The 12,952-nt window shown below is 37.5% G+C and overlaps 1 protein-coding gene across 1 annotated transcript in view; it reads right to left on the bottom strand.

The window, feature by feature from the left end:
* The window catches only part of PSD3 (pleckstrin and Sec7 domain containing 3), a 274,984-nt gene extending 265,574 nt beyond the window's left edge, over positions 1–9,410 (bottom strand). Inside the window, exons 1-4 of the mRNA XM_011934855.1 lie at positions 9,238–9,410; positions 5,257–5,451; positions 5,075–5,155; positions 1,892–2,004 (exon numbers count right to left, since the gene is read on the bottom strand). Of these exons, the coding sequence (XP_011790245.1) occupies positions 1,892–2,004; positions 5,075–5,155; positions 5,257–5,451; positions 9,238–9,269 (421 nt within the window). The 5' untranslated portion in view covers positions 9,270–9,410. The remainder of the gene's footprint in view (positions 1–1,891; positions 2,005–5,074; positions 5,156–5,256; positions 5,452–9,237) is intronic.
* Between the last annotated feature and the right edge of the window lie 3,542 nt (positions 9,411–12,952).

The raw sequence follows: 12,952 nt of genomic DNA, 5'->3' as shown, positions 1-12,952 counted from the left end.
AGAAAAGAAAGCATGAATTCGCTTTTTACTGTTGGACTCCACCTTGTTATCATTAATATGATACATTCAGAACCTATGAAAACAGTACTGTGCTAGGTACAGGCTTATTTGTTTTAAGAAACAAAAAATGGATGAGAATAATTTCCATATAGAAAGAACCTCAATGCACAGAACTGGACTCCACTGTTGATAAACTGTTCTCACCTCTCTGGAGGACAATTTGGTGGTACACATGTAAAACCTTGAAACAGTGTCTTTTGACACAACAAATCGGCTTCCAGGGTTTTGCGCTACAGCAATAATTAAGGATCTATATATAGTACAAGGATATCCAGACAAGCATTGCTTACAATGGAAGACAAGTAAATACGATCCTCTAAAGACACATTTCTGTTAGGCTGAAGTCATACAAAAATGTTCTCCAAGTAAAGATTCTCATTTCCAAACATTAGAATTAGTTGTTCTCTTTAGTCTCACTCTACTAATTCTCTATACAAGTACAGTAGATAATAGCAGTTTCAGATGTGGTAAAAATCTTACCAATTTACGCTAAATTAGAAAGGTCTAATTACTGTACTCATAAATTAAAGGCAGGGTATTTTTAAAAGATAAGTTCTTTAGTATAGTAGGTGATTTCTGTTATCAGTGTCTCTAAGTAGATGCTACCAAATGGCTAAAAGTGTATTTATTCTAGTACCATTTTATTATCACAAGTTCTACATATATTTAAAACAAATTCTCCGAAGTATTTTAAGAACTCAGCAGCCAACTCTCAAATATCCTTATCAACAGCCAATTAAGTACACGAATCCATATTTCTTTTTTTATCCAAGAATGTAAACATCTTCTTAGATTTGCAGAAGGTTCTCATAAAAACGGCCCGCTTTTCTCTCTTTTCTTCTCTGGTCAGGGCTAATGGGGACAGAGATAGTGAATAACTAGTCCAAATAGCATCGTTTACTGATAGGAATGTGGCCTTCATCAGGTGATGAATTAACTTTGACTAGAGCCTGGGGGATGGAGAGAAGGTAGAGGCAAGCACTTTGGCCAATACCAAGGACATTATCGAGGTTAATCGGCAATACTGAGGCTGAGAGGTCATTACTACTTCTTGTGAATCTAGTCTCAGTGATTTACTCCATAATCTGTAAGTTTATGAAAGATTTTCCAAATGAAAGTCAAAGTGCTTCACTTCGAACACCGAAAAGTGTGCTTTATTGCAGGAATTGAAATGGAGGAAAGATGTCTCTTCAACAAGGTAGGTCCACAAATGAACAGTTTACAATTAAGTCGTTTACTTTGTAAAAATAGCATAATAAGCATAAATTCACAGTTTATGAAAATCATCAACAGAAGTTTGTGGTATCACTATAATTAATATCAAGCAAAAGCACTAGAGACACAGCGCAACCACCAGTGAGATTTGTTCATGTTTCCAAAACTAACCCCAAAACTCTGGATACATGAGCTTTCAACAAGAAACGTAGAGACCAAATGTATAAGAAATAAGAAAACTGAAATTTCATTTAATTACATAACATCTTAGAGTGACAAATCACGAACAATTTAAAGTATGCTGTCATACTAGAGAAGTGGAAAACAAAATAATTTAAATAACAGTAAAGGATAGCATACTGTCCTTAAATATTATCCTTTTACAGAATATTTAATGACACAAGAAAATGCTCACAATGAAAGAAAATGCACATAAAAACTAAACTTTAATTCCAATTTGACATTAAGTATTAAATAGACTAGAATGAATAGAAGTGTTAGTAGTTATCACTAGCTAATTGAAGTTATATAATTTCTCATAGTAAAATTTAACTTTCATAATAAGGAAAATAACCACTGATATAAAATAGAAATTCAAGGATTTGTATCAGATTACCTTGTGAAGCAATAGTATCTGGGTTACAGTAAAAATATCTATTGGAGAAGTGTATTAAAACTCTCTCTCGTTCTTGAGTTTCTCCCATGAGAGAAAATGCTTTAAAGAAATACCTACAAGAGAATTAGAAATTTAAAAAGTGAAATTTTAGAAAATGCTATCACACTGTTTGATAGTTAAAAGTCAATTTATACAAACCTAAGATATTAATTATACAAAGTAAGATATTATAAAGTTATTCTCTGCCTGCAAAAAAATCATTTACTAGATAGCCATTCAAGATAAATTTGTATTAGTACTTAAATTCTATAAAAACACTTTGGAAGGCCAAGGCAGGCATTCACTTGAGGTCAGGGGTTCAAAACCAGCCTGGCCAACATGGCGAAACCCCATCTCTAATAAAAATACAAAAATTAGCTGAGCGTGGTGGTGGGTGCCTGTAATCTCAGGTACTCAGGAGGCTGAGGTAGGAGTCGCCTGAATCCAGGAGGCAGAGGTTGCAGTGAGCCAAGATTATGCCACTGCTCTCCAGCCTGGATGACAAAGGGAGGCTCCGTCTCAAAAGAAAAAAAAAAAAAGTCAACTTGAAAGATGACAGGGTGATAACAGAGTGGTCAATACATCAAGAAAGACTTGGGAAGGTAGGTAATTTCCTCATTATGACCAAGTGTCAAGTAGCCAATTTTAAAAAGTCAGATAAAAAAAAAAAAGACCACTTAAGACTCAATACATCATCATAAAGTCTCGATTTTAAAACTCTACACGCATCAGGGTGCTTCTGTAATTTTGTTACATGATTGTCACCTCTATTAAAGCCACTATAACTTACATTGCTTTGTACACAGGAGATTTCTATTAATTTTGTCTGTTATCACATTTTAATATTAATTTGTTATGGGAGCAGGAAATCGGGAGATATAAGTAATTTATTCCTTGCATAATGAAATCAGTTTATGTATAAAAGTATCTTTAAGTTATAGGAAGTGTGCCAAAAACCACACACTAATCTGCTCAGAGTCACTAAGAGCACTGTTTATTTGAGATTAATCCAGATGACCCTCCACTGACAATGTAGATCCATTTTCCTAAACATGAGATAGGAAGGAAAAAAAAATCATTCAAAATGTCTAAGAAATCTTACTATTGTAAGAAACACACCATAAGCTTCATTTCTATGAAAATTTTGCCTTCTTATTATAGCTATAATTAAGGTTAACAAACTGTATTGACAAAACTTTAATTTTTCTTAACTTTGATAAACTACATCAGAATGCAAGGCAAAAATATACATCTTTCATCCACTGTTAACTGTTTTTGTTAGAAAGCCTGAGTACCTCTGTTGCATGAAAAGAGTCCCGCAATAAATCACTGGAGTACTACACTCCAGTCCAAACATCCTCCCTTCACCTCCCAGGCCTCAGTTTCTTCATTTGTAAAATTAAAGGGTTACGCTAGCTGATCTCAGAATTCTTCCAGACACTGACATTTTATAAGTAGTGTTTAAAATTAAATGCTTACTAGGTGTTATCTTCAGCTACTCTTAGAAACTTGCAATACAATATAATGTAAAAAGTGAGAATCAGTGAGTTTTAGACATCTTCCTTTGAAAAGGTCAGAGCAAGAGGGTATTGTTGGAAACAGTTTTACAGATACTTTCTACTGATTATGTTGACATTCATTTTTATTCCACTGAAGAGTTAATTCCAAAGTATCACCTTAAAAGGCTATTGGGGCTGGGCAGGGTGGCTCATGCCTGCAATCCTAGCACTTTGGGAGGCCAAGGCAGGTGGATTGCCTGAGGTCAGGAGTTTGTGGCCAGCCTGGCCAATATGGCAAAACCCTGTCTCTACTAAAAATACAAAAAATTAGCCAGGTATGGTGGTGCGTACCTGTAGTCCCAGCTACTGGGGAGGCTAATTCAGGAGAATTGCTTGAACCTGTTAGATGAAGGTTGCAGTGAGCCAAGATGGTGCTACTGCACTCCAGCCTGGATGACAGAGCGAGACTCTGTCTCAAAAAAAAAAAAAAAAAGGCTATTGGGCTACAGGAAAAAAATTCTACAGTTTATAAACTTTGTGTGCGTGTGTTAATCTGATCATTCAAATACTAAACTCCCTACTCAAAACAATTGAAAACAGAGTCTTGAAGAAATATTGGTACACTCATGTTCATAGCAGCATTACTCACAATAGCAAAAGCATGGAACCAATCCAAGTGTCTCTTGAAGCTAACGGTGGTATTTATATATTCCCCATAATGGGCTATTACTCAGCCTTAGAACGGAAAGAAATTCTGACATAGGCTACAGGAAGGAACCTTGAAGACATGCTAAGTTAAATGAATCGCAAGAATGCAAATAATGTATATATCCATTTACATCAGAGTAGTCAAAGTCATCGAAAAGAGAAGTAGAATAGTGTTTGCCGGGGCAGGGGGAAAGGAAGGGAAGGAAAAAAAATCCTTCTTTAACAAGTATGGAGCTTCAGTTTTACAAGAAGAGAATCATGGAGATGGATGGTAGTGATGGCTGGACAACATTATGAATGTTTTTAATGCCATTCACTGTATACGTGAAAATTGGTAAGATGATAGGTTTTATGCTATCTGTATTCTACCACAATAAAAAAATGAAAAACAGAAAAATTCCTACAGATGGCATTTTTTAATCCAGATTTGCTATGCTACCAATTGTTTACCATCTGAACTCAGGCTTCCCATTAGGTGCAGAATATCAGTTCATGTGTGATTTCATTAAATGCATACTTTTTTTTACTCTTTGCTGTGTTTAAAATCTATAATACAATTTTAGCTAAGTTCACAAAGTACTGGTTAAACATCCCAAACCCAAAAATCAGAAATCCAAAATGCTTCAAAGTCAGAGATGCTCCAAAATCTACAACACTTTTCACTGCTGAAATAAGGCTCAAAGGAAATGCTCCTGAAGCATTTCAGATTTTCAGATTTGGGATATTCAACTGGATAAGTATAACACAAACATCCCTAAACCGGAAAAAATTCGAAATCCACAACACTTCTGGTCCCAAACATTTTGGAGAAGGAATACTCCCCCTATAGCTGGAGGTTTAAGAAAAAAAATAAGATTCTAGCTAGAAGGCATTACTTTCTCCTCTAAGAACTAATCATTTGAAGGTAATGAAGAGCAGCAGTGAGGCTTAGTCATACCTGAGTGACTGATCCAGCGTCATTCCCGTAAAATCAAAAAACTTCAGATATTCTTCGGCAACTAGTTTGCTAAATTCATTGCTATAAGGAAACAGAATAGACTTGGTTATTGAAAGGTAAACCATTTAAAACACACACAAAACAGGAGAGAATTCAGATTCCAGCAATGGGTCAGAACGTACTTCTTGCCAAGGTGTTTTGCAACATCTGATCTTTTGAATCTGTCCAGATGGTAAAGGCGTTTGGCCAACCTTTTCGCTGCTTCCACATTGCTGCTGGTACCATTACTGAGATTTCCTGGGATCTCCTTTTCCAAAATTTCAGTGCTCCCCATTTCAGAATGAGCTTCTAGCTGTGTTGTTTTCACCCCAGCATTGCTATGATAATTGATAAAGAGAGAAAATAATAGATATTTCTTATATGGCAAAAAGGAAAATATCTGATGAAATACTGATAGTTTCTTTTAGTTTGGCTACACTATCTTAGATGAGATCATTTTATGTTTAAATATTCATAAAAGTAGTTTCAGTTATCATATTTTTAAGAACTAAAGATTGCCTAAATCTTAGGCAAGCGGTTCCCAAACTTTTTGGTCTCCAGACCTTTACATTCTTAGAAAGATTCCATAGAGCTTCCACTATGTGGGCTATACCTACTGATATTTACCATAGTAGTAATGAAAATAGAAACATTTTTAACTCACTTAAAAATAAACCTGTTATAGATAACAAATATTATTAAGATACAACTATGTTTTCCAAAAGAACATAAAATTTAGTGACACAAATCACAGTGTTTCCCTGATTTTTTTAAACACAAATTTCTTTAATGGGAACCAGTAACAATATATTATTTTGGTTGAAGCACATTGAGAAAATCTGCCCTCACTCATCTTTCGTTAAAGAAAAGAAATATGTTAATATCCTTTTCAGATAACTGCGGATATTCTTTTTTGATATAACACCAAAATGAGGTAAGTGGTAGTTTCTTAAAGGATATTCTTACTTGCAATATGGAATCTAAATTTGTGTCAATTAACTTTTTGTACTTTGATATTAAAATCTCTTATACTTTGAATGGATCTTTTAATCAACACATGATTTTATAATACACACATTGGTTATTTGCAAAACATGTGTTGACACATTTCATTATATAACCTTAAAAAAAAAATCACATTCACTAATGTCACAATTAATGAAAAGTCTAAGTATTGGGAAGCTGCCAAACCTTTGGTGGCAGATACGAGTTTTCCAAAATTATAACGTTTGTTCGAAAGCTCAAATGTAATCATTTGCTACAAATATTATCAGCTGTTTTCCTTAATGTAATAGACTTATTCTATTTTCAAGAAGATGTTTGCCAATAACCATAGTTTGTCATTCTCTCAAGGTAAAATGACATTCAATTAAAAAAGTGACTATTTTTTAATCTTAACTTAAATGACAGATTAATGTTTTTCCTGGAGACTATCAGGAACAGAAGCGCTTTAATCCCATTTCATCACACACAAAATTAAAAAGACATGAACTCAAGCGTTGAAATGAAATAAACAAACTGTACTGGTTCCATTAAGGGTTGTTTTTAAAGGTGAAACTGGCCTTTATTTTCATTTTGAGCACAAGACAGTGGAGAATACAATGACTGGAAGAGTCTGGTGCCACTGCTTGAGATTCTGCTAAGACCCCCACTGCTGTTTTTGTACCATACGATATCAACGCAGTGAAAAAGAAAAATAATGTTGTTGTAATTAGTGTACAATAATTTTGATCTCACAAACCTATTGAAGGAAGAAAGCTCCACAGGCAACACGTTGAGAACTTGGCCCTTGATAGGGCTTAAACACTACAGCCTGTGGTCAGCTATAGATGGTTCTCACGTATTTGTAACACTGAAACTAATGAGGACACCTTAATTTCCAAATCTTTATCTTAACTTGGAAGTAAGACATGCTCATGATAAAATGTGCTTAAACGGCCTTCGAACACACTTACCACAGATGCTAAACCAAGGGCGGTCAGAATTTTTCCATAATGGACCAAATCATGAATATCGTAGACTTGCAGGCCACATGTGGCCCCTGTCACACACGCTGCTTTGCTGTTGTTTTGTCACAACCTTAAAAAACCTAAGAGCCATTCCAGGCTGGGCAGAACTGGGCCCATGGATGGGAGTTTATCTGCCCTTGCTCTACGCCATAGTTCTTTAACTTGGCTTGCACTAAGCAGAATAACCATTTACTGTCTAAACCAGGACACTCTAAAGGGGAAACATGCTATTATAATCGTTACAAAATAAAGAAAGCATTATCAATAAAAAAAAGTAGTACTGCTAATGGGCAACTTTTTCTTTTGGGGTGATGAAGGAATCCTTAAGACAGTGGTAACGACTAAACAACTCTGAATATGCCCAAACCACCCGATTTTATACTTTAATATAGTAAGTAATATAGTATTTCAATGATCTCAAAGGTGTTATGTTTTCAAAAATCTGAATCTAAAAAATAAGTTGTAAACTTATATCACTAAATGACAAAAACCATTGTAGCAAAAATAAATGCATTTCTAAGCAGAACTGCTCTATCTTGTCACTTATTCTACCTCATTTACAAGTTCCCTTTTCCCACTGCTCTACCAAGGAAGCGCTGGCCTTATGCTTCAAGGTCACTGAGAAAGCAGCCAGGGCTCCTCGACAACCAGCTGGTATAACAAGCAACTGCAGAGTCTCATACTCCCTTCAACCACCACAGGATTAGAAGGAGTTAACTGTCCCTAGCAACTCTTCTCCAAGCACACTTTATCAGCAAGCACCAGACATCCTGCCCTTGAAATGAAGCTCTAAGAATAGGGAAAAGAGAGAGAGTCTTTTAAAGTCAACTGTGTAAAATCGTCAATGACACATTCCCAGATGACACCATGGGAGAAGCTGGGAATACAAAGTTAGGTCTACCAAACCCATGCCGACTTATTTTACCATGGCTTTTAATGGTAATAGTTCACTTATTAAAACTCTAAGTCAAATACCAAACCACAGTCAGTATCAATGGCAGAATAGCAGACAATCACTGGAACTGACCCAGGAAAACGAAGATGTATGGTAACCCTCAACACCCTGAACAGTTTCCCAACAGACACACCCACCAGTTAAATTAAACTGCTTCATTACGATAAAATCTCCATGAAAATGCCTTTTTAAATGCATGATTTTTTCATCCCACATCTTCCATTATAGACTTAACATTACATGGCCGGGTGTGCTGGCTCAAACCTGTAATCCCTGCACATTGGGAAGCCAAGGCAGGAGGACTGCTTTAGCCCAGCAGTTTGAGACCAGCCTGGACAACACAGTGAGACCCCCCCAACTATGACATAAAAAATTTTTTTAAAAAGAGACTTAACACTACCATTCAGTTTTGTGAAATCTATCCCATCAGGAAATTGAATAATCATTATCGACAGTATAACCTATGAGAAAACTCATAGTAGAAATTTCTTCATGGTTACTTTGTGTTTTCCCATACAAGTGAAAGAAATGTAAAATATTTATTCCAAGAACCATGTTAATTACAAACAAGTACTTTTTATAATTACACACAAAACAAAACCCTTGGAGTTGTGTTTCCATGCGTACTTTTCCTATCATGTAGTAAAAACAAATGTCAAAGAAAGGATTTTCTTCTTAATTAAACCACTACTTACTGCTCACTTCCCAGGGAAAATTCATGGCATTTATTTAATCATTCTGTGCAAACAATGCACTTACACCACATATATAATACTGGCCCAATTTTGTTCAAATACAAGTTCTCATTCTAATAATAACACATTTTAAAAATTTACTGCTCAAAATCATTCCATTCCTCATGTCACTCATCCTCCGTATTTGCCCCTTTTCCCCTATGCTGCCCAGTCCAGGTGATTTCACCTAATTTTCTTCACATTCACCAAAACGATATAATCGCAATATCTGTGTGTGTCAGACTTTCTGGATCTTCTTCAAAAAGGCTTCAGTAAAAGGAGAAAATAAAGAACAAAGGATGAATACCTCAGTCCCAAACGGCTTCATTCTATCCTTTTCACAACTTAGGAGATCATTTGAACAAGAACCAAAATTGCTCCTTTTAAATCAGAAAGCGTGACAATATGATGGCAATACGAACTTACCAGCAACCGCACAGACACCAGCAACAGCCCATCACAATCCCTGGGGTGCGGCTGGACCATCCTTCCTCTCTGAGGCCCCGTCCAGTCTTCTTCAGCTCCCAAGCTCAGGGTTTGCCGAGCCTCACAGCCTTCCAAGAACCTGACTCCCTGTGAGGTCACATTCACACTGCTATGACCTCACATTCTCAGCTGAGTGTTCATTGTTGGGGTTTCTGTAATGTTTTTGCAGTTCTAATAAAAACAGGAGCCAGAACACAAGGGCCACTGTCTATCAAGAACATAAGAAACAGTGAGCCCAGTCTCGCTCACACTTGATAAAGCCGACTCAGTGATCCCTCTCAGAGGGGATAACACCCCATTTTGTTTCCTTGAATACACAAGACATGGCAGCTCTAGTCTGCTGAGCATTAGATGCTTTCTACAGCTTGGATTTTCTCTTTTCTATAGTTCAGTATTATTTCCCCTATTTCTCTTGATCAAATCACTTTACAACCTAGTAAGACTGTAAATAAATAAATCCCTACCAGGTACTTGAATGTGTAAGAGACTTCCCAAAAGCTTCTCCCTGTGTTCCAGAAAATGCTTCCCTGGGGCCTTTACTTCTGACCTCCAAGTGAACATGGTAATATTCTCTCTTCAAAACACTCCATCATCAAATGAAGGACCAGATCATTGAGTCTGATCACCAGGCCTTCTCACAACCTTTTGAATCACACTAAGATTGGCAGATTTTCCAAATAAAAATAGGGTACCCAATTAAATTTGAATTTCACATCAAAAAACAGTGTCTACTGTAAGTATGTCCCAAATACTGCACGGAACATACTTATACTAAAATATTATTCATTGTTTATCTGAAATTCAAGTTTAAGTAGGCATCTTATTTTTTTTTTTTTTTTTTTTTGAGATGGAGTCTGGCTCTGTCGCCCAGGCTGAAGTGCAGTGGCCGGATCTCAGCTCACTGCAAGCTCCGCCTCCCAGGTTTACGCCATTCTCCTGCCTCAGCCTCCCAGTAGCTGGGACTACAGGCGCCCGCCACCTCGCCCGGCTAGTTTTTTTTTTGTATTTTTTAGTACAGACGGGGTTTCACCGTGTTAGCCAGGATGGTCTCGATCTCCTGACCTCGTGATCCACCCGTCTCGGCCTCCCAAAGTGCTGGGATTACAGGCGTGAGCCACCGCACCTGGCCGGCATCTTATATTTTATCTGGCAAAACTTCCTGAAATTTTTTTTTCTAAACTTTAAAGAATTCCAATTATGGTGTTCCACGATTGTCAACTGGTAGCTTATCCACAATCAGAATCCTTCTCGATTTTTTCACTTGTTTCTGTGATTTTATTCCTGCTATTTTTCTGCAGTTTTATCAAGACTTTGTTGCCTATAATCTACTGATTCTTCTCTGATGTCCTCTAAATACAAAAAAAAAACAAAAAAACACCCTCTTCTGTGTTTTCATCCTTCTCTCTTGACCTGCATGGTACCACCACAAATGTGATAATGTGGCCACTTTACACAAATCCTACACAAGAACCATATTCTGTAGCATGTCCTAAGGCCCTTCCCAAGCTGACCCCAATTTCTTTTTTCAACTTGTCCTCTACTATTTCCCTCCTACTTGAGCCACACAAATACAAGCTGGCCTCCTATGCCTTTTACGTATGTTGTTCCCTTTGCCACTCTTCTTTTTTATTTTGAGACAGAGTCTCGTTCTATCACCCAGGCTAGAGTGCACTGGCACGGTCTCAGCTCACTGCAACCTCCACCTCCCAGATTGAAGCAATTCTCCCAGCCTCAATCTCCCGAGTAGCTGGGATTACAGGCATCTGCCACCACATCTGGCTAATGTTTTATTTTCGTAGAGACAGGGTTTCACCATGTTGGCCAGACAGGTCTTGAACTCCTGACCTCAGGTGATCCACCCGCCTCGGCCTCCCAAAGTGCTGGGATTACAGGCGTGAGCCACCGCACCCGATCTCCCTTTGCCACTCTCACTCCCCTCAACCCCACCATTCCAAATTCTGTGAACTCTTAGCCCTACCTTTTAAAAATCTCATCGCTTTCACCTACCACTGTCTTGAATTCCAGTTCGAATCCTCAACACAAGGGGCAGCTGAAGGTACTCAACAGCCACCTGCTAAGAGAATGCAAGAACACAGCCATCTGCCATGTCTACTTCTTCCATGCTATGCTATCAGTAATGGTATGACACTAATTTTCCAATTTACTGTAGCTAATCCTGGAAAGTTCTGGAATATAACTGACATCAGTAGTACACTATTGCCTGTATAAAACAATATACTCAATAGTATACTGTTTTACTGTCAGTTTTTCCCAGAACTTTAATAAATAGTATACTATTGACCATTTCATACAGGCAATAGTATACTTTGAATTTAAATTTAAAAATTCTTTAAATTTTTATGTAATTGTGGTAATAAAACTAGGACCAAAAAACAAGTTAGGCTAAGGTGTCAAAGCACCCCGCACCACCCTGTATTTATAAAGTGTACCCCGAGGGTTGTACGTAGAAAACAACAACAGCCACCTAGTCAAGTTGACTTTTATACATAAGTTAGGCAAAGGCAAATTAGAAGAATCTCAAGGAGAAGAAATGACTTCAGTTTCAAGTGGAATAAAAGGACCACTTGGAACAACATGACCCCTTTGCCATTCTTCATGCTGATGCACGGAAACACAGAGGACTGGAACCAACAGACAAGAGGGTCAGTACAAACGCGCAGCTTTCAGGGCTGAAAGACTAAGTATACCATAAGCAAAAAATAAGTAAAACCCCAAATCATAAATTGTCTCTGAAAAGGGAAAGGAAAATCATTTTGGCCATCATTATCTATGGCATTTATTTCCTAGGCATTGTGGAGAGGGCACATCATCTAATTCTCAAAGAAACGTAAATGAGAAGTTATTCAGAATAGCCACAGCACCTGCCGTGGTGCCGTAAACCTAATAGGTTAACAATGGTTAGACACTTACTATGTGGCAGACTCTGGGCTGCTTCCTAGGGATTGAATTGTCAGTCTTATGAAACAGGCAATAGTATAAGCCATTTTACAGATGGGAAAACTGAGGCAAGGATCTGGACATGGTCAGTGAGACTCCAATGCTATACTACTTTTACAAGCTTTACTACTGTCCATTTTGCTCCTGACAGTCATCTCCTGGTATGTCTGTCTTCATTGATTCAATGAATATGTATTTCTTTTCCTATCATGTACCAGATATTTTAGGTGCTTGGTAGACTACAGTAAGCAAAACAGAATTAAAAACTTCTACCCTGGGTGGGGAGGGGAGCTAAAAATAAATAATTATAATAAGTAAACTCTACATATTAGAAGATGACGTTTGCTCTGGAAAAAAAATAGAGCAAATAGGGAAGAGGAACCCTAAACTGGGGATGAGGGTGGAAACATTTTTCTACAAAGTGGTCATGGGAGGCCTCATGGAGAAGACACAAGTGGAGGAAGACGTAAAGGAGATTAGCCTTGGCACTATGATAAAATAACAGCATTCCAGGCCCAGAGAAGGCCCAGAGGCTGGAGCATGTTAGATGTGTGAGAGCAAGCAAGAAAGCCAGCGTGGCTGGGGCAGAGGCAGTGAACAGACAATACCCACAGAGCCATGGGCTTGTGGGGTGGAGGTTCCCACATTTTCTCGATTCAGAGTCTTTAATGTGTAAGTTTTCTTTTTTTTCTTTTTT

The sequence above is a fragment of the Colobus angolensis genome, unplaced genomic scaffold, assembly GCF_000951035.1.
Source record: "Colobus angolensis palliatus isolate OR3802 unplaced genomic scaffold, Cang.pa_1.0 Scaffold14, whole genome shotgun sequence".
Taxonomy (NCBI): Eukaryota; Metazoa; Chordata; class Mammalia; order Primates; family Cercopithecidae; genus Colobus; species Colobus angolensis.
The sequence above is the reverse complement of the archived record's forward strand: the minus strand, read 5'-3'. Positions and strand labels throughout refer to the sequence as shown.